The 22,659-nt window shown below is 43.7% G+C and overlaps 1 protein-coding gene across 1 annotated transcript; it reads right to left on the bottom strand.

Annotated features, from left to right (window-relative positions):
* Positions 1-6,525: 6,525 nt before the first annotated feature.
* On the bottom strand, positions 6,526-14,278 carry TNIP2 (TNFAIP3 interacting protein 2). Its single transcript, XM_032186797.1, has 6 exons — positions 13,749-14,278; positions 11,339-11,644; positions 9,372-9,455; positions 8,507-8,788; positions 8,001-8,120; positions 6,526-7,516 (listed from the first exon to the last, which is right to left on the bottom strand). The coding sequence occupies exons 1-6, from the start codon at positions 14,199-14,201 to the stop codon at positions 7,235-7,237; spliced, it is 1,527 nt and encodes a 508-aa protein (XP_032042688.1). The 5' UTR covers positions 14,202-14,278; the 3' UTR covers positions 6,526-7,234.
* Between the last annotated feature and the right edge of the window lie 8,381 nt (positions 14,279-22,659).

Here is a 22,659-nt window from a genome sequence, read left to right as displayed (position 1 = left end):
CCTCTGTCTGGGTGACCCTTTTGGTGGGGTGGGTGATGTCCAGGGCACTGGGTCTTGCCCCGAGAACTGTTTTTGTGTTAGGGTGTGACTGGAATAGGGTAAAAGTGGGCTCTAATCAGTGAAGTGGACGGCTCAGAAGAGAGAGAGGACTTGGCTTCCTCAGTCGTATTAAAAGAAACTCTGTGGTTTTAAAGCTACTTTAAGAGTCACGGGGGAGCTGTCAGAGCTCTGTTTTATAAGAAAACAAGGTACAAGCTTGGAGGCAGAGCTGCTTTTGCATCATTCACCTGCTGATGAGGACCAAAACCCCTTCTTGTCTCAGCACAAGCACCTCTCCTGGGTTGCATTGCTCTGCGGGAGGCTGTTCTTCTGCGGGATCTCGGCGTGCTGTGGCTCGCAGCTCTTCCCCTCTCGCCGTGTTCACCCAGCCAAGAGCATCCCCAACGAGGGAATGCTGGTAACTGGGGGGCTGTTGCTCCAAGAGCAATTCCCAGCATTGGAATAGATCAATGTGGGCCTCATTATTCAATTCTACAGTTTCAATAAATAAACTTTTATATCTTCTCCCTCCCGCAGTTGACAGATGCAAGCTCTAACGACGTGTAGAGCTCGGTGCAGGCACGTTCTCTGCAGGCCCTTGTGTTTGTGATGACGCCCCTCCTCTGCACGGCGCAGCAGTGAGGCACTGACAGACAGACAGACGGCCTGCTCGTCTCTGCTTCGTCACAGGTGTGACAGGGGACACGTCCCTCACCCAAAGAATCATCTCACGTGCATTCACAGTGGGCGCCTGCCTGAGCCTGAGCTACAGGAATGAGTTGACCTCCCAGGGGAAGGTTTGCTGCCCTCCTAGCAGAGAAATGTCCCAGAGAAGGAGACCTTCCCCAGGGCCGTGCCCAGGTGAGCCTGCCCTGAACACAGGGAGAGATGGAGAGCACAGCCTTTGTTGTGCCTGCTGCGTGTGTGTAGCAGGTGCTGTGTAAGTGCATCATTTAATTTCATGGAAAATACCGTGTGCTTTAGGGCCAATGCCATGTTGTAAGGAGGCTCTGGGTGAACTTCTGCCCCTGCCTGCCTCTCCGTGCTGTTGTTGGTCTCCTGGCCCTTTGCTGTGACTGTCCTCTGTGACATGAGGGTTAGAGGTGGACTTGTGCCAAGTCCTTGAACATCTCCTGGATGCTACTGAGGATGGGAACTGCTCTGTCTCTTGTTTTCTAGGCACTCTGCACCAGGCCTTGTCACAGGCTGTGGCAGTGCAGAGCACTCAGTGCCCTACAAGCAGCTCCTAAACCAAACGCAGTCAGTGCTGCTGCAGGTGGCATGCTCCTGCTGGCAAGGATCGCCTGCTGCTCAGGATTAGGGCTCAGCCTGGGCCTGCTCTCGGTGCAGGGAGGGGAGGCTCCTCATCACAGCAGCCAGGACCAGAGGAAGGTCCCTTCCCTCTCTGGGGGGTCTGTGCTGGGGCTGCTCCTGGGGCTCTCTTCACGAGCATCGTGGTTCTCCTCTGGGCTGGGGACCAGGTGGCTGGTGCAGGTGGCTGGCACGCTGCGAGCTGCAGCTGCGGGGGCACAGCTGGAGCCACGCACAGCTTGGTGCCCTGTCCTCCATCCTGCAAACCCTGGGCTCACCTAAAAACACGTCCTGCCTCTGAAAGCTGCCTGTGATGTGTGTGTGTGACCCAGGAGGGTCTCATGCAGGGCAATGGAGCAGGGGAGATGCTTTTTGTGTTGATACAGACTGAACGAAGAGATTTGGGTGAGTGCAAACAGGGGAGGGAGAGCGTTGTGCTGGGGACAGGGAGGGGACGGAGGAGGATCTGCCGGTTCCCCAAAACTGAGTCCCACAGCTCTTTCCTCCCTCCCACTCACTGAGAACTGGGGGTGTAAAGGCGTTGGGCGAGGCGTGTTGGGGTGACAGCGGGTGGGTGGGTGACGGTGTGAGCAGGCGGCTGTCCTGCTCGCTGCTGTGGCCTGCTCTCCAGAAGTGGTGCTGTCCTGGGGAACAAGTGTGGGTGAGCCAAGCACACACTTCTAACGGTGGTTTGTTGTTTTTTTTGGCACCTTCTAGAAATGAGCTTTCTCGTAACCCACCCTCAGGTCCAGTGCTGTCCACAGCGGAGCTGCTTGTGCAATGGAAACACCACAGCCTCCTGAGGGAAAACATCAGCCCCTATCCACACAAGACATCCAACACGTGTCTTGAAGGGTTCTTGCACCCATGGCTTCTCACCTGTAAGTGTAAAAAGAGGAGGAAAAAAATGGATGTAATAAAGAGAAAAGGGGGGACTGCACTGAACAGCAGTGGTGCTATTGGGAACCTCAAACCTCCACTGGCTGTGGGAGCTCTCCTGACCCTGCTGGAGCTCTGCCCCCCAGGCAGGACGTGCCTAGAAAGCTTCAGTGGGTGGGCTCAGCTGGGCTCTGCACCTAGCGAGGAGCTGAGGCATCAGGTGAGAAGGCAGGAGCCCACCTTGACCATGAACACTGCCGAACCTGGTGTCACATCGCTGAGGCTCTGCTGCTTTGACCTAGTCCCCCACAGGCATTTCTGCAGCTTTAGGTCTTTAGCTGAAAGCCGCAGGCTGGTACCTACTGGAGCACAGTACTAGGAAATATTACTGCAGCATACTTTGAATTCACATTGATTTTGTAGAAAAAGAATTTGAGACTTCCCTTTTTTGGACCGAGCAGCGCTGTTCTGAGTACGGTGGTGTGCTGTTTGGAATTTCCCTTGCTTTCTATATATACACATGCAGCAAAGCCACAGGAAATAGAAGCTTAAAAAAAATACCGTCAAGCATAGGTATCTTCTTGAACAAACTTTATTCTTGTCATTGGTATTAATGTCAGTGAGCTCTTAATCTTGAGGCATCGCTTAAGGCTTGGTTTAAAAGTTCTGATGTCCTATCAGTCCTTGGGAGGGGAAACAGATGTGGCCTTCCAGTTGCCAAAGGTTTGAGAGGATTTTTAGGGTATTGGTTCTGTAGTTCAGTACTTGCCATGCTCCAGAAGACAGCTTTATTGTTGACCTTGACTCTCCCTTGGGGCTCTTGGGGTAGGGACCAACTTCTGAGGTTTCTCCTGGTTGTATTTTCTGTGACTGTGAGTCAGTCTTGCCTACAGCTGCTGTTGTGATGGTGCACTGAGGGCCTGATTCTGCATGGCAACCAGCACACCCTGGCAGTATTAGCAAATAGCATTTACTTGAAAATCCCACCCAAAATAAGGTATAATTAGATGCAGGAGCAATGAGAAGCAGCTTGCCAGCACCTGGAGTGAAGCTGTGGTCTGAAAACCTCGTTGGTGACGAGATGGCTGCTTGTCCAGGGTCTGGACTCACGCTGTTCTGGAGGAGAACTTCAGGAAGGTAATGGTAAGGAGGGAGAAATTAAGAGAAGGGATGGATTAACGGTGACAATAAATGGACAAATCCATCTTGGCATCTCATAACGTGCTAAGACATGATCCTCTAAGTCCCAGAAGAGAGTTGTCGTGCCTCCACCCAGCCTCCCTGGACCTCCAGGGGTACGTCTGTCTGCCTGCTAGTGTGGCTGTGGGAGAGTTACACAATTTGGAATGGGCCTGAGCAGGGTTCAGTTACCTCGGATGCCTTTTGGTACCAATGCAGCAAATAAGGAACTAAGTCCCGTGTGGTCTTGTAGATCTCCTGCTTTAAGAGTCTCTTGGGTGAGGAATTGTTTCTGCAGATTTGCAGATGTTTTGAGTGAACACAGGTTGTACAAATGGCTAATGAAAGTTCATAAAGCTGATGGTGTTCTTTTCATTTTATCCAGTTACTTCTTACTCATCTTTATCACTTTTTCACTTTGTCACTATCACTTTATCACTTTTACTACTTTATCACTTTTTGGGGGGAAAGGAACTGGGTTGCTCTTACTGTTTGGCCAAACAAGACACCCACTCCTTGGACAGCCATCCAAGTGGCAGAGAAAAGCAGTGTGAGGCCAGAAGGAGCTCTCCTTAATTTAAAGGGTTCAAAAGCTGCTGAGAACTTCTGGCTGCTTTCACTTCAGTGTTGGGGTGGTGGAGCTGGCAGTTTCTGTACATTCAGTCTGCAATTCGAGGAACCTGAATTGTGAATGTGGATGTTGGTAATAATTGCATGGGAAGCATGGATGTGTGTGCTTTGCCTGGTGGGGAGATTTCACAGTATTTTTTCAAGAGATCTGCCAGTGACTTTGCTGTAGAACTCCATGCACTGGGTAACAGACAGGTTTTCTTAGGACAAATAGTTTAGGCCTTACAATTCAAATCAAACACTTGTGGTTTTAGTAACCAGACACTGGTAGTTTTTCACTGTGTAACTGGTTTCTTGTTAGTGCAAAGACAAAGAAATAGGTGAGGCTAGGCAAGGTTTTTTTACCAGCTTAGGGAGGGGAAGGAGGAGTTACACAATAGGAAATTGTAAAATAGCTCTGAAGATGAGGTTTTTTTAAACTGAAAAGCAGTAGATCTGTCCTAGATTTTTGCCATTGGTATTCAAATTGTAGACTCTTACCACACAGCTTTAGGTTAGGCTATAGGAGACTTGCTGTAATCTGGGCGTGATTTAGAACTTCACCAGTTCGCATCTGTTGGGCCAGCGTGGTCCTCTTCAGAGCTGTATCCAGTTTCTCCGCGTTAAAGGGCCTTCCTTTCTCAGGGTTTGGGTTCTGATCTCTGCTTTGACGGGACTGATTTGCAGGACTTGAAACCGTGAGAATATCTTCTGTTGATTTGTGTATGCTGCACAATGTAGATTATTATTATCTTAATTCTTGCATCTGTTTCTAATAGCTGTAGGTCAGTCTGTCCAGCTGTACCCACAGAGATTAACATGTTGGAAACCCACAGCAGGCTTGAGCTTCTGACTGATGTGTATCAATGCAGTGATCAGCTCCAAGCAACTAAAAAAAAAGGAATGCCAAGATTGAATTTACTGTTCTATTTGTCTTTTTGTAACTGTTTTGCAGAGTGAATCACTTAAAAATAAATTAAAAAAACCCTCATTCTACTGGATCGATTACTGGCAATATGGTACAGATGTACACTGAAGTCATAAACAAGACTTTTCTACTGAGAACAGTCAGAAGAAATAAACTGCTGCGAGATTAGTTTATGCCACAGGAAGCTTAATCATATTTTTCTCAGCCTATATTGTGTGGGCTACATCTGATCTCTGAGACCTTAAAAGGTAATGTATAAAATGGTCACCCTAAAAAAAAAATCAGTGCATGTTTATGCAGGCTGCGTTGGGAAGAACAAACCAGTAATCACTGGTTTACAATCGGTTAAAGATCAGACCATTAAAAACCATTGCACCTGCAGGCTGCGTGCAATGGCCCACACATCTTTTTTTGGTAATATCCCACCTGAGGCAACATTGGCACATCGAATCAGCTTCTTTTGGGGCTGTAAAAGGATGATGAAATAATAGAGATGTGCTTAGAGATCTGTAGCTGTTCATCACAGAATTTCGTATGTGCCTTCCTGGATTATGAGATTCCTGGATTCCTGAGATGAAGTGAACTCACTGCTCTGATACAAGCAAGCCCCAATGTCTTGTTTCTTTCAAAAATTTGTTTCCCTTTCATCCAAGGAAAGCAGCTGTGACACCAGTTCTTTTAGCTGTGCTGTAACCCCCCAGGTTCACACCACATTAAATATGGGGCGGACTGCTGTGTTGCTCGGTTACCTATTTTTTGGGAAAGAGGTGTGTGCTATGGCCTTACGGTGTTGTGACCCTGGCGCACAATGAAGAGCATCTTCTATGCTTGTGCTGAAACTGTGGAAACAGTGAAAGGAAGACTAAACTAATGGGGAGGTTGGCTTTACTCTGAGCAGGATAAATGTGCTCTATGGGAGATTAGGAGTTCATGCTGTAGGAAATCACAGCAACTTTTATTGTTTTGGAAGCACTGAGGAAAGAAGGAAGGTAATAGAAATACAGAAGGGTAAGCAAAGGAAAATATTCACAGTCCTCTGAACTGGAAAGGAAACAAAGCAGAAGATGGGTGTTATACAAAGGAAGGTGGCTGGGTGTTTTGTTTAATTATGGAAGGTCATGGTTAGAGTAGGCCTTTACTTTGGCTGTAAAGTCCTTAACTGCAGCTCTTGCCTAGTCAGAACTACCTGGAGCCAATGCTGGGAAGAAAAATGTAGCCCCATTATGTTTGTACAACCTTATCTCTAAAAATACATCTCAGAACAGTCCCTCAGCTCTATGCTCAAGTTATCTCCAACTTAGAAATGACAAGAAAAAAACTAAGTTATCAATGGCCTTGTCACAAACATTGCATGGCAGGTTAGTGCATTAAATGGATTCTCATACAGCTGAAAGATCATCTGTCCTCTCACATGAGTGACTCTCAACCTATTTGAATACAGTTTGAGACACTGGTTGTCACTGCAGTAATGGAACAACTCATACCTGAAACCATGACATTTAGTTAGCCCTGAAGTGTAGTTACTTGAACTATGATGCACTGAAAGAGACATTTTTGACTACATTAATATAGTAAAGCAACTTCACAATCACTTTTATTATAAAAATAACACTTTGGTAGAATTAGAATTCAATCAATAATTACACAAATACACGTTATGTGAAATATTTATGGCACAGAAAAAAAAAAATAAATATCCCTGTACATTGTCTGTGCAAAAAGACAGGCTAGTTTTAGTTAACAACCAGCCCTTTTATGTTTTTTTTTTCCACTTCTCCTGATTGCAGTTGAACACAGGGATTTTCAAATAAGATGTCTGAAAGTTCGGTCTCAATAGCCAAGAAAATATTCTCTTTTAATCCAGATAAAGCACAAGAGGTCTTTTTCTTTCGTCAAGCTGTTCCACCCCCATTCTTCACACTATCTTTTCAGAAGAGAAGGAAGTTTTCAAGTTCAGTGACTTCTTTTCCTAAGCCTTCAGACTGCTGTGGATAATTACTCTCCAGTAAGAGCCAAGCTGTACTCTGAAGCTAGCTACCGCTGTAAGTTTCATTTTCCTTAGTCTGGAGTAGAATTTGCATTATGCTTGCCTGCCTTGTAGTTGTCAAAAAAATAATTCTTCATGAAAATACTTTGCTTTACCTTGAAGTCTTTTGTACAGTCCAAGAGAAGGTGAAATCAAATAAGAGGTAGATACTGTTCATCTTCCTAATTACTAAGAGGTGTCCATTTGTCCAAGTTTTGCAGTCTGTAGAGTAGTGATTTTCTTATGTGCCTCACATCACATTGTCACTGACAACATTCAGTAACGTGCTTGAGAAATTCATCACTGAGTTCATCGTTGAAAAACCTCATACAGTGAGGGCATCGAAGTTCACCCTGTCCCCTGCCCTCTGCTCCTGAGTTTCCACTGTCTCCAGGTGGAGAAGTCTGTTCAGACTGTGAAGGTGTTCTTCTTGTGCCTGTCTGGCCTGGGCTGTTGCCTCGTAGATGCTCAGTGCTCGTCTGTACATGTGTATGATTTTGGTTACCAGCGTGAACTCGGAAATGAGTACTTGTATCTCTTGAGTCCTAGAAAGAGAAAGAAGAGCTTTTGAAAAAATTGAAAAAAACATTCTTTAAAATAAAATATCACCCTTATTTGAAACACTGCCTATGGGTTCACCTGAAGATTTGCAAATAAAATAGCCATCAGTTTTTGCAGTTTTATTTCAAAGAGTCATAAGCAGGCTTCTAGACAACAGGATATAGCTAGTATGCTCCTTTCAAGATGCCACTGTTAACACAAGTCAGTTGTCCTTCTCTCCCTTATGAGAATTCACTGTTATTGTGGTCAACAAAAAGAGGGAAAAAATGGACTAGAAAGGAATATGTATGTATTGACACGCATCTCTGCTAGAGCTTGACTTTGAAAGAATACAAGTTTTTGATAGCCATTTCAGTTCAGTGCAGCTTTAGAAGTACTAAGTTTTTTTAAAGGTATTTAGAAGTACATTTTAGTCTTGAATCCTAATGAGATATACTTATTGGAGAAATGAGCTTTTTGCTTGCTTACCTGTCGTCTTGCCAGCTGGTGTTGGAGACATGCGACTTCTAGCTGAAGCTCTTGTATTTTACTCTGTGCTCGTTCTCTGTCTGATCTCTCAGATGTGAAATCGTCTTTGTAAACCAGGACCTGAAAAAGAATCATTATGTTAGCATTTGATGAAGTTAGAGCATGGCAGGTTAGATTACATAGTTGAGGCTGAGATTCTTTTTGTTTGTAAGCACTTATTCCCAGAATCTCAATATTATCTTCTCTATCATATCTGTGCTTTAAAAGCATTCGTATTTCTTTTTCAGATCTGTACCACAGAATATTAAAGCCAGCAGACCCACATGTAGTTTTTTAAGTGGTGTTTCTTTCCAAGTGCGGCATTAATTACCTGTATATCCAAATGTGGCAAGACAGGTGGTAAAAGATATAAAAAAATAGTTTGATTTTTTTCCCCCCCACTAGATTTCTGTAGTCTGAGAAGAAACAGAATTCCCACCTCCAGGGGAAACAGAAACTTTACTAACCTGTTGCTCCAGCATTTGTATGCGCTCAGTGTCTCCTTCACTAGCCTTCTTCACATCTTCTAATTCCCTCCTTGTTTTGATGCACTCATTCATTTTTTCTTCCAGTAGCTTGTTTAACCGGAATATCTCCTTCTGCATCAGCTCGGAATTGGTTTGTGTTGAAGCTACACCGTGCTGCTGCTCCAGCTGGGACTTGAGCTCTTTTAGCTGCAGGTGGAGCCGCTTCACGTACTCATCCCTGCTGGCATCATATTTCTGCCATTTTGCATTTAAGTCTTCCACCTGAAAGATCACACAGTGGAGTCACAACATGAAGACACAAACTTCCAAGCCTCCGTAAGCTATGTTAGCAGGACTAAAATTATATATTATATATACAATACATATATATTAAAGTATATAGGTGTACTTTTGTTTATATATATTATGCTAACTCAGCTACTGAGTATGGATGAGCTACTTTGTGTGAGAGGGGAAGATTATGCCATATGCCAGGCTCTTCACAGGCACCCGTCCCTATTTGCCAATCCACAGAGACAGTATTAAGTAATAAGGAATAGGAGGGGTTGGCAGCCACCCTAGGGCTAGTGCTGTTCTTCTGGAGTGGAATCCTGATGCATGGAAGGGACAACATTTTTTTTTTTCTGCAGCATATTTTTTAAAACAAAATATATATAAAATAATAGGCTGCTCTTAGCCAAGGAAATAAGACTGTGCTCTGCTTGCACGTCATGCGCTTTACGACTAAAACCAACTTGGGACTTGCATTAAACTACCCTTTAATTAGATTAACCAGGCCCAAGCTATTCCCAAACTTCCTGTAATTCAAAATCAATTTTTAAGCTGTACAAATGAAAGTACTCACGTGCGCTACTTTTTGTTTTAACATTTTGTTTTCATCTTGCAGCTTGCAGATAAGGGTTTGAAGTGAGGTTTCATTGTCTAACACCTGTAATTTTCAGATAAAGGAAGCATTATTTTAACATAAAAATTCCAGATGTTACTTAGCTATGCTGTTGTACTCGAAGTCAGCTTATATGAGTTTCTTCTAAAAATACTTGCCATCACTGAAATATGTACATACACGAGCCTGCTTGTTTCTATAAACTGCATTTCTTTAACGCTAAAAGCTGCATGCTATACTATTTGCATAATAAGCAAAATGTAGTCAGGTTTTACCATCTTAGATATCTTTTAGATACGTCCACGTGGTGTCATAGAAACGTCTTACAAGCTCTGAGCACACTGAAGCCAACAAGGAAAATACCCCACCCTTTACATGCCAGAGGGACTACCCTGCTCACAACTGTGCTTAACAGTTGCCATAACATCTTTGGAAACTGCATTTCCCTCTCCAGACAAGAACACATCCATGCCTGCATATTACTTTGTTATTACTGTCAATTTTGGCTAGTACTAAGAAGTTACTATAGAAAACCTGTTTGATACATTGTGTGAAAGGATACTCTCTCTCTCTTTTTTTTTTTTTTTTTTTTTTTTTACAGTTGTGACATCTGCTTAAAAAAACCCCGGTGTACGTGAGTAATACAGAACACTTTTGTACAAAATTCCCTAGAATCAGCTCGTACTTGCATCTGAAATTTCTCTTCTTCAACAGGGAAGTCCCCGCTGGACAAGGTTAGCTACTTGTTACATAGATCAAAGCCAATCAAGTTTCCTGTCTGTCAATTACACAAAGCCTGATAATACTAAAAGTTTCAAGTTTCCCTCAAAAAGTCCTTTTCTCTTACATCTACTTCACCTCTATTTATTAGAGCTAGTTTTAACGTGATTATATTTTCTTTGGAAATGCTCCTGGAACATTTCAACAAGTGGAAGTGATATATGCATATAGTTAATCATAAAAGCATAGGTGAGTGGTCATCTGGAACACAGCATTACACTTCACAACCATAAAGTCATGAGAAAATTATTCTTTTTTTTTTTTTTGTGAGAACTGTTTATAGCACCCTATTCGGTACTCCTATCTGTTACTGGAGGCAGCACCTCAAATGTTGCTTGCTTATAGTATCATGAATTACCTAGTGACTGAACTGTCATGATTTGTGGAACAATAGAACAACTCTGTCTATCCTGCACTGAAAAGCTTCAGCTAAGGTGAAAGAAAAGGTGTTGCAAAGCCACAGCGAAGCACAACGCAATCCATGTGTTTCTGTCCTTCTCAGTGGCATTTCTGCCACTTCGCTGTCCTGAAGCAGTTTGTCTAAACACATGTGCTGGAGAGAAGTGCTACCTTGCAATGGGAGGGCAGAGGGGAACCCCAGAACAAAAATAGGTGAGACACCTTGCCCAGTTCTTCCGAAACCAACTTTCTGTAGGTCTGTACTACACGTGTAAAGCCAGATCCTGACCTGAGAAGACCACATGCTGTAGTTTTTAGTATAAAAGCTACTTTTAAAGTGATTTTTCTTTGTTTTGTGAGTTTAGATGCTTAAACAAGTTATCAGCATCTTCAAAAACACAGCACCATCTAGTGATGCACACAGATGTTCTTCAGAATAAAGAAGGTACTTGGCTGCAGTACCTGCAGGGAAGGATTGCAATCACGGGATGGCTGAGGTTACAGAGGACCTCTCAAGATCCTCTCCTCGAAAAAAAAATGTTTGATAAGGAGATAAACACATGAAGTAGCCAAAGCACAAGTGACTGATGACAGCTTCTATCCTCAGTTTTTGGTAATCAGAGGTTGCCATGGTAGCCTTTACACCACACATGAAATTATTCAAAGGGCTGTTTCTCTCTAAGTTTTACATCGTAATAAACACCTTAGAAGCTAATAACGTGCTCAAAACATAATAGCAGTAAAACTACCTGATTAGAACTTTCAGTAGCAATCTGGTCATCTGAATTCCCCTTCTCTTTTCTTTGCTTCTCTTCTAGACATTTTGCCAGATGTTGACACATTTCTGCTGTGGACGCTAATTTGCGTTGAAGTTGGTGGGTTTCATCAGTGAGTGAACGGCACAGAACATCACTGGTGGCTTGAGCCTTCTCCCGCTCTGCCAAGCTCTTCTGAAGTCGTAAGATTTCTCTCTCCTTTTCGTATGGAGGTTGATTTATCATCTGCTGTATCTCTCCATTTTTCTCCTCTAGTTGCTGATTCAACTTCTGCACTTCCTAAACACAAGGGGGAGGGGAAGTTACTTAAAGTGAAGTGAACTCAAAAGCCAAAACATTTCTAAGGTTGAATTTCCCATTGCAGCAATCCCATACTGCTCCTACGTTCCCTGCCAAGTACTTAAAAAGCAAAAATCCCATTAATGTCTGTATAAACACTCAACCTTAGAACTGACAGATCAATCGATCAAAAACTACCCAGACAACTATAAAAGCACTTCCTGGTCAGCAGAATGATAAACTCAGAAACAACAAGCAAAAAATTGTGAAGATTTTATGACAATCATACATTGCAGCTAAAAATTAAAGATAAAAGAAACAAGCAGCTTAAAAGAATAGCTATGGAGACTGAGAAATGCTTTAATAGTCCTACATTTCAAATTAGCAGATAGTAGAGATTTGCCTCAAAAAATTGGAACTGGAAAGATATCAAAAAACAGTGAAGCATAGTCATTGCCTGGCACTGTGACAAAGACAAGTCAGAGTGTATACACAACAATTTCCCCACCTAGAAAAGGAGGAGTGGTAAGGACAAGCAAAGATTAAATGAAATCCATGTGGCAGCAATCAGTATTTTGTCCAGAGCTGGCTCCATGCAAGGGGGCCTGATGCATTCTTACAAAAGAAAGATGCATCTCCTTGCTGTGCCCTCTTGTTGAATTAGAAGGGTCTGGGGGATCATCCACACTGCATCAAGTTAACTTCTCATCTCAGGTGCTTTGAGAAGGAAGAAGTCTGCTCACAGACAGGTATGATCACTCAGAGGTACCATGCACCTCGAGTACGCCAGCCCTGACTTTGCCACAACCAGCTTCTGTTTGTCATCCTCCAAAAGTAAAGGCTGCTGGTAGCCCAGACCTCTGCTGAGCTGTTCCCCTGGGTACCAGCACAGACCACGAAACAGAGGCTCAACTCTGCTCCAGTTCTTCAGCAGCACTAACAGGGCCACAAACCACAGGAAGCACTCTGCCAGCATGTAGGCATCTGACTTCAGAAAGTACCTTGTTGTTATTTTTAGTGACGATGATTTTGGTATTTATGGCAAGGCATAAAACGGTTATTTCTAAAATAAACTGTTAGGCTAACTTACAGAAGGAGCATATGCTCTTATTGCTGATGTTTACACTTTCACATCATGCTGAATTTTCCCCACTGCCATAGACTAAAGCTATTCTGCATCAGGCTACAGCAGGCATTCAGATGCCACCGGCTTCTTATCTGTCTACAAAGTGTCACCAAGATCATCTCTCATTACAAATTTCCAAACTTGAACATATTTAAATGTACTGGAGGTGAGTGTCATATGTGGAAAATGTTTTGTATAAGCATTAGGTCAAGAGATTACTTATGACAAAAATACTTGTTTCAATTTTAAGTACCACTTCTTGGTTTGGAAATTCCTTCACCCAGCTTCATACAGAAAGAAATGCTTCAAAATTCATTAAGCCCTTCAGACCCAAGATGGGAAAGTCTTCACGGCAGGACCAAAAATAGAGCTGGTGGAGGGTGGGAGGGGAGGCAGTTTTGTGACTGTTTTGTCACAAGAGAGCTCCTATTTCCCCCCGTCTGTCTCATCACAGTGCAGACTTGCTGGTTCCTTCTTCAAAGCACGTATTGAGGCAGGATCTCAATGTCAACACAGCGTCAGCCATTTTTTAAAGTGCACTTTTAAAAAAAAAAATACTTGAATAGAAAAAAGCTGTGGCACCAGTTGTTTGTCTTAGAGTTACATCTGATAACGAGGAGGGTCTTTAATTAATAGGGAACTTCCACACTTAGTTTGTGGGCTGCTTATTTCTTTTTACTACATTCTCCTGCTGCTGGCAAAAGCAGTTCCGTGGAGATTTCTAACGCCACCCTACGCTCCTGCCGTGCGGCTGCGTTAAAAAAATATTCAAAATATTAAGAATAATAAGAAAATCCAGCCTGTTTTCAACCTCAACGAGGCGGAGAGGGGCGGCGGGGCTGAGGGGGGCGGCGGGGCTGAAGGGGCTCCGCTGCCCGCCTCAGGGTCTCGCCGCCTCAGGCGAGGCACCGGGGCCGGATCCGAGGGGTCGCCCCCCGGCCCCGGGGCCCCCTCGGGTGTGGGTTCCCCTCTCTTTACCTGGCTCAGGGTCTCCATTTTCTGCGCCGAGAGCCGCTCGCTGTCCCGCAGCTGCTGCCGGGCCTGGCCCAGCTGCTCCAGCAGGCTGTCCACCAGCGAGCGGGCGGGCTCGGCCCCCGGCTCGTTGGGCTGCTGGCGGGCCAGCCCGCTCCTCAGCTCCCGGATCGTCGCCTCCTTGGCGGCCAGCTGCAGCTGCAGGTGCTTCAGCTGCTGGACCGACTCGTGGTACAAGGTGCAGAGCGCGTTGTAGCGGGGCACTTTGCTCTTCAGGCTCCTGTTCTCGCGGTGCAGCTTCTCCAGCGTCTCCTCCACCTGCCTGAAGCGAGCCACCAGCGGGTCCGTGCTGCTGCCCTCGCTCACCGAGCACATGGCGGGGGGGGACGAGCCTCGTTCGCGGCGCTGCCCCTTCTTCTCTCTCTCCTCCGGGGCGAGCAGTAACCCGGCCAGGTGCATATAAACCAGCGAGGAGCCAGGCACGGCCGGGACTATAGCTGCTGGTAGCGCTGCTGTCGCTGCTTCTGCTGCTGTAGCTTCGCCCTTCCGTCTTCCCCGAGGCAGGCAGGGGGCGGCCGCTGCCGTTTAAGGGCTCGCAGGCTCCTCCTGCCGCCCTGCCCCGCTGCCCGCCCGGCCGCCGCTGCCCTCAGCCCCGCCGAGGGGAAGCCCGCAGCGGGGGAGGGCAGAGCTTCCCCCGGGGCTTGCTGCCACCTCGGGGCCAAAGGCACCCGGGGAAGCCCGGGGAGGAGAAAGGGCGGCCCGAGGGCGCTGTGAAGTGGTGGGGGGAACGGGGCTGAAAGCCGGGGGCAGGCTGCGGTGGGGCGAGGGGGAGGCAACGGGGGACGGCACGCACACAACATGGCGCCTGAGGGGGAGAGGGGCTGCGAGCCGGGGCTCGCCCGGCCTTGCGAAAGCCCCGCAGCGCCGCGTCCCAGCGGGAGCCGCTCCGGGAATTTCCTTGGCGCACCGAGGGGACTTTCCCCCGACTTTTTTTTTTTTTTTTTTTAATTCGCCGGCGGCGACCCCCTGACGGAGTCCCGGGAGCCCCCTGCCCGTTGAGGCGGCTCCCGCCCCGTGGAGCCGAGCTGAGGCGCTCGGCCCGGCCCCTCAGCCCCCCGCTGCCCAGCCGGCCCCACAGTGTTTGTTATTTGTGATTACGTTTATTATACACATGTATGTATGTGTATAATTACACACCAGGGAGCTCTATGTGCAGACACAAACCTCATTGCACTAGGTTCAGTGCGGTCACAGAAGATGCGCCTGGACCAGAAATTACAGATGGAAATGCAGAGCTAAAAACGCTGGATGCCACTGTACCAAGGACAAAAAGATGACTTCAGGCAGTGCGATAGAGAGCAGACTGCCTGTGTTAGCACCTTAACCACTCGCAGCTGTCACTGTAAAGGCACAGTGATGAATTTGTGTGAAATATGCAGGAAATACGCAAGATGAACGTAGAGGAGCCTGAACTGCAGTCAAGGTGCTCAGTGCCAGCAGTGGTGGATCAGAGGCCTCGTGATAATGGTGAATGTAAAATGCAAGGTAAAACATTTACACCACCTTCACGAAGGCTAAAACTGAAATAAAAAGTTCTAATTGGATGCAAGGAAAACATCTTCCTGGTTAACACAATACAACACTGGGACTGCTTTGAGCAGTGATTAAAGACCTCCTGAGGACCCTCCCAATTTGAATTATCCTCTGATTCAATTCAGCAGTAGCAGAAAGGCAGGAAGTCATTGTTTTGTCACCTCAATTATGCTAGAAAGAGTTATCCAAAAGATTGGGTATAATATGCCCAAAATGGTCCATTAGTTTTGTTATTCTTAGAGATATGACTGAGTTTTATGGGGATAGAAGGCTCTGTGTGACAGAAATGATAAAACATGTGCCCAAGACACAAGTCTGTGGAGCATTTATTATTTCATCCTATAAATAGTATTTGTGCCCTGTGATTACACACTGAAAATCGATTGTGCAGAAGATGAGGAAATACAGTTTTTGACTTTATATTTGAAGGACACAGTTGAGTCCTACTACCTTGGGACACTTTTTGCTAAGAAGAAAGAAAAATTCCTCCTTTAAAAATGCCAGCACTTTGTGGTTTTCATATCTGTTAGTAGGAAAAGCAAGAAGCAATGTAGACTTTATTTTATATTTTCAGTATCTCTGTACTACAGTCAGAGCTAAGTGAAAATATTGGAGCAAAGTGGGAGCAAAATTGCTTTTTGGTAAAATTTATGCTGATAAAATTTATTGAAGAAATGAATGGTGAAGTGCTAGTAATGGAGAAATCTCTTTGGTTTCTTGCCAGTTCAGACAGCAAATTGCAAGGAAACAGAATTGAGAAATCCCAAGTGTCTGCAGATGTGGCTGTGATGTGCTTAGACCAAACATCAAGGCGTTTTGGTAGCTATCAAAAAGGATAATTTACAATAGTTTTATTTGTTATATAGTACCAGAATATTGAAGTCAAGCATTGCATCTGGTTACTGAAAACCTGACATTAATAGATCTTTGGACAAAGCAAGCACTCCCCAGAGGAAAACACCACTGACTTAAGGGAAATTTGACCTGCGTAAATCCTGAGTAAGAAACTAATCCCATATGTTCTTGGGAATGCCCTTAGATGACTGTTTCTTTTTGTCAATTCTGAAACGCGGAGGAATTCTTGGGAATTCAGTAACTGAAAGCTAGTGCCAAAGAGTGAGTCAGCTCTTAAAACGTGTTTCGTAGTGTACCTGGCTTTTCCTGGATTGCCTTCAGTGTGCTGTTCATCAGATTTGCTGATAAAGCAGCTGGTTTGCTGAGCGGTGTGTTTGTCCTTTCTCAGTTTTAGACAATGAAATGATGGCTTCCTAAGTACAGTAATTCTGATTAGCAAGTAATTGCATGTACACCAGGTATGCTCTGTGCTCCTTTATGTAATGAAAGCACTTTATTTTGCCATGCCTTACTAGTCTCAACTTGAAATGTGGGGTGAAGTTTACTTCACCCTTTCTCAGTATAGGATGTATCAGTATATTAAGTAAAAGCTATCACGTGAGTAAAATCTAACCTCAAATTAGATCATGCTAAAAAAAAAAATAATCTTAACAGGAGTTATTTTAAATAAGTATTATTTTTTTTGCATATCATAACCAACTGTTATAACATGAGGTGAATATGAGCAGAAGTGATTAGATACTCCCTAGAAACAAAATGGAGACTAAGCAGAGTTTAGGAAACTAGGAAGGGGGAAACATGAACAGTCTAGTTATATTGGATTAAGTTTTCATAGATTTATTTTTAATTCAGTTTAAAACTTGAGTTTTTTGTAAAGTTGGTAAGAAATGTTTTAAAAATGATCGACTGATTTCAGTTTCATATAGGTAAGAACTGAGAATAACTCCTCTGAATTTTGTAGTTCTATCTGTAACGTTAGTGCAAACGACGTAAGAATGAGTTCTGTGTTTGGAGATGATGTTCTGTGTGGATAGGACCATGGAGCACGCTGGGGTGTGGTGGTTCTGTCATTTCCCAGATGGTGAAGTATGCTCGCTTTTCAGGGAACCATACTTTATTTTTAGCTGTGAACTCCAGAAGTTGTTCAGCCGATCAAGCTGGGTTTGTTCCAGTTGTCTTACATCACTGCTGATGTTCCTGGAGGGCAAGTTATGATCTAATGATTCTCATAAAATGTTCCATTGCCTTAAGCTCATCTAACTAAACAGAACAGATTAGGAATTAGCAAGTGGTCCTCCTGTTGCTATATGATGAAAAATCAGGAGCAGTTCACTCATCCTGTGCTGTTAACTCTGCAGGGCCACCAGGAATTAAAAAAAAATAAATGTGTAGTGGCTTATTTTCCCCACTGAAATAATCTGGTATGTCTTAGCATACTCAGTGCTACGGGAGATGCCCAACTCAGAGCTCCGTGTGCGTCTGAGAGTCCGAATTTCATGCTGAACAAATAGGAAGTTTGTGCTCCTCTGACTCATAGATTAACAGTCATTATAATCTGCTGCCATGTTTACAGTTCTGATGTGGGAAAGGGTAAACATCCCTTGTATGCATTGCTACACTGGATATTCTCATAATTCGCTCTTCTTCGTGTCTTACAGTTGGAATGGGAAACTCACTGCGAGGGCGTTGAGGACTGCCCAGGCTGGTGAACTCCTTGCTGTTCCGTATGTGTGGCTGTGTCCCTGCCTTGAGGTTCTGATCTGGACTGCCACGCTGTTTTTTTCAGTCTTGATTTCAGTTTATGCACATAAAATATTTAGGCTCGTCAGGAGATATAGCATGGTTTTTATTTATTCCTGACGTAAGATTTGCCCCACGTGCTTTATGCACGGGCTGAGCTTTGAAGGATGCCAAAACCAGAAGTGTTTTGATGCTCAGGGCAAAGTCCCAGGACCTGCGTTCTGAATCACGAGGCTGAAATAAACAGAATGAAGAGCCACAAAATTAGATCTGAAGCAGTCCTCTTGCTTTTTGCTAAGACGTTTTTATTTTGCATTAATTTGGACTGGGCCTGTTCAGTCTCATCTTTGTAGGTGTCAGTAGATAACAGGATATGCTCTTGTCTGTGTCTTATTTAAGTCTTCTGATCACTTCTGGTCTATATCCAGGCTGTAGGCATCTGTTATGCACTGTAATTCTTTATTGCTTTAGATCTTTGCTGAAATTCAACCTTTCTGTTTAGGCTTACGGGTTCTGTACTGGCTATTCCTTCCACACAGCAAATATTTGGCTATTTCAGGCCCTGTTTTAGTTTCTTCTTGCTTTCTTTACTTTTTGCAATTTCTGTTTTGTTTACCCGTGGCTCAGTAGTACTGGTTCACTGGGACTGTCCTAACGATGCTCTCTCTTGGTCTGAGAAGTTCCAGCAGTGTGCTTAGTCCTTTAGGCAACCCCATCATGACATAACTGATTTTGAGCTGTAGTTTTATTTACAGGAATATAAATGGCTCAGAAGTTCTCTAGAGAGAGTTTCCATACTCACAGATGTAGCTAACTGCAGCAGCCACTTCTTACTGAGAAGCAAATTACTTCTTTGAGCTTCTTGTTTATAAAACGTAGAGGGTTCACAGAATCATTAAAGTTGGAAAAGACCTCCAGGATCATCGGGTCCAAGCACATATCTGTTTATTCCTGGTGGGCAGTGAAGGATGTGCTGGCTTGTATTGGTCGTAGGATGCTTTGTCCTAAGAACTGACACTTTGAAATGCTCCAAACAATCCTGTCAGTTACAGGAAATGCTCCCCAACGCTGAAATTCTTAACATATTATCTGTACTGCAGATCCTTTGGGGATCCTACACATACCGATTGAATTTTCTGCTTTGTTGAATATGGAGTGCCTCAACTTTTCTGGTTTCCGTTACCAGTCCTCAAACATCAGGCAGTTTTAAAGGTAAATTGGGGGGTGGGGGGTGTGTAAGTATGACTAAATGCTAGGCTTTCAGATGCAAGACTGGAAACAAAAGGTTGAAGGTGAAAACTTAGTTGTTTGTTGCTGTGTCTTAAGCATTAACATTGCGTAATGCAGAGTCCTAATGCAGGCTCCATGGTGTCTCTGATCCAGAGCACCCATTTTAAAGAGAACTAAATCAGTTTACACATTTCTGATCTTTAGTTTTTCTGATCTAGCGAGCAAATAGATCTCTAGAGCTTGACAAGAAAAACGTTCGGTTTAAAAGATTTATTTTAAGTGTTTTCTGTTAAAGGATGATTAAGAAAGGAGATTTCCTAAGACTATCCAGAATCTTAAAAGAAATCATACTTGAGTAGATGGTTCTATGTGTAAAGCAGGAAAAAAAAAAAAAAAAAAAGAAGAACTGTTGGAGGTTTCTTAGCATGTCCGTGGTACTAGATGTTGAAACAGTTTTCAGAAATGGGATTTTGAAGAAGGGTTGGAGGGATCAAGTGAATGCAACATGAAAGTGGAAGTGCCCTTACCATGCCACTCTCTCTCCTCCCACACACCATGCCATTGCCACACAGATAACAACATTTACCAAAATTCTGCTTAGTGTCCCACTGAGAGGCAGGAAACTGCACGGTGATGATGTTCCCCTGACGCTCCGTCTTTCCCAGTCTCTGCAAAGCAGAAAATCCATCAGTCATCCTGGCAGGACGAGAGCAAGAAATTTTCAGCAGTGTTTTAAATTCAAGCCATCAATGCAGTCTTTTGTATGCTGAAGAAACGATGCCATATAGGTACCAACTGCTGAAAACTTCAGCTCTTGTTTTAATGTTTTTTTTTACAAACAAGAGTATGCTTGTTCTTAGCTGTAGAAGTGTGGTCCATTGTGCTTTATGTAATGTCACACTTAAAGCTCTCAGAAAGAATTCACAGAACATGGTAAGTCAGTATTTCCAAGGAGTCTTGTGTACCAGCACCAATTCAGCCTTAGCACAATAAGTGAGTCTAATTTGGACACGCAGGTATGTGTGGGTTATAGAAGATTAAATCAGAAATGATAAGAAACAATACCAGATTAATTGAAGGCATTAACTCCTTAAAAAAGCCATTGCAGTATTTTTCATGGATGTCCTTCTGACACGGGCACTTACACTTGCAGAACACTGAAATATGCCTCTTTCAAGAGGAATTAATCTTGTTTGCTTTGGGTAAATGCTTTCTGTAGCTAATTGTATTGATGCAATATGCTGTGATTGTTACTGAATTAATGTTCAGTTTAGGGAAGATGACTGGCAAAATTAGATGACAAAATTACCATCTTTTGGCCCTAAACTTTTGAGAACAAACCACAGGGATGCCTAGATTTATGGTTTTCTTTTAAGTTTCTGATGAGAATTACAAATGTATTGAACTGAACAAATAGAGAGGTCGCTATCTAATGAATTGAATTTAAGAACATAAACTGCGAATTGCTGCTCTGCTTTCTAGTGTCTCTTCCCTTGAGTTCACTGCTGGACTCTGAGTAAGTCTGTTAACTTCTGCTTGCTTTGCCATTTGAACCTTGCAGAAATAATAATAATGGCTTCTTATTGCAGATGGTTTAAAGGCAAAAAGACTGCAGCTGATTAAGCATTTGGTTCGTAGAAAGGTCAAACTCAGGTTTCACTTAGCCTTACTTAATTGTTAGACAAAACCTCAGTTTTGACTTAAAACTGCTGAACAGAATGACCTATTGTATTTTCTTACTGATGGATGCACAAATCTGCTTATGACTGAAATGCTAAGGAGAAAGTGAGAAAGTTAATTGTGTGAGGCTTTGCACAAACAAACTAACAAATTATCCATGTTCTGAAATAAATACATACTGTTTTTTGAGAGTAGGGAACTAGTCTCGAGTAAGTCGTATTTAGTGTAATTGTGACATTCCTGTCCAAGTGGATGGAAATACACAGACTTGTTATAAAGTACTGGTTTCAGAAACGCTGAAGTCATGATTTCCATGTAACTGACTTAGGAAATATGCTTGTTCTTCTGAAGGCTGGTTGAAATATTGTCATAATCTTAAATTGACTGAAATTACACCATTTTGGCAAGCTTAAAGATGTTGGTGCAAGAGAGGTTTGGCTTGGAGGGAAGAAAATGATTTTATTAGATCACCTGGTACAGTTGAAAGCAAACAAAGGCCTTCTGAGACCATCTGTGCCTCCTCAGATTGCTTTGTCTGTCTCCCCCCCACACTTTCCTTCTGTTGTGTCTGTAGACAATCACATTAGCACCATCACTGCCACCACTTCTAGATAAAAATAACTTTTTATAGCAGTTTTATTTGGATTTCTGAAGCGATGATGATGGCCATTAGGTGACCCAAGAGCTTTAAAAAATGAAACATGATCTCTGTCATCTTGTATTTCCTGTGAGCTATCCAGGAAGTGTCTCAGAATGAAAGAAAAGCTATGAATTCGCCAGAGAATGAATCCGACTCTTTGTTCGTGGTTCTTTCCTGTAGGCAAAATTATAGGTTTCTTGTAAACTTAAAGGAAGTGGAGTGAAGGAGTTCACTTGTGTGATAATGAGAGTAGCCAAATGATTGATTAGTGTGTGAGGAGAAGGTTGTGCTTTGGGCATTATGGATCTTCAGGGCTTGTAGAGAAGATTATTGGGTTGCCCCTGGCTGGCAGGTGAGCCCCCACCCAGTCACTCCCCTCAGCGGGATGGGGGAGAGGATCGGGAAGGCAAACGCAAGGAAAGCTCACAGGCTGTAAGGATGGTTTAATAAGGGAAAGGGAAATAAACTCCAAGTGATGCAAAGACAATTACTCACCACCTCCCACCAGCAGCCTGACGCTGTTCTCTGACCAGTGGTTACTTCTGGATCACCACCAACCCCTGCTGAGCATCCCATTGTGCGGCGTGGATTATCTCTGTGCTCCCTGTGGGTCAGCTCAATACAAGGAGTCAGTGGCAGCATGTTTCTCTAAAACGAGCTTGGGAAAGATGCCAATATTTTGTAGCATTTGCATGGCTCTTGCAAGTTTCATTTCACAGCAGGAAAGGATTTTTTTTCTCCACTCTAGAATGAGGAAAGCTGAAACTGTGGGAGCAAGAGATTTGTTCTACGTTGCATATAGTATCAAAAGACTATGAGCTGAAGAAGCATGAATGCTTGAGCTACAAAACAGTGAAAAGGGTTTGGAAAAGAGTGCAAAGACAGGCAATTTCATAGATGGCATGTCAGATAATAATAGGATCAGAACTCCTGTATGACTACTGGTAATAGAAAAAAAAATGGTGTTTAGAATGGCAAACAAAATTTGTTTCTTTCCCAGGTTCACTTTGTATCAATTCCAATCTGTACTAGAAGATTATACTTGAAAGAAAATGTTCAGCCTCTCCTTTTCCCATCTGTGGCAATAACGTCTCCAATCTCAGCAGACTTCTCAGGGTACATGAGAAGTACATTTCCTGCTGTATAGCTGAATGGAAGCAGACTGTGGTAAAGATTCAC

The sequence above is a fragment of the Aythya fuligula genome, chromosome 4 (genome assembly GCF_009819795.1).
Source record: "Aythya fuligula isolate bAytFul2 chromosome 4, bAytFul2.pri, whole genome shotgun sequence".
NCBI classification, from domain to species: domain Eukaryota; kingdom Metazoa; phylum Chordata; class Aves; order Anseriformes; family Anatidae; genus Aythya; species Aythya fuligula.
Note: the sequence above shows the minus strand (reverse complement) of the source record. Positions and strands in the feature narration are given on the sequence as shown.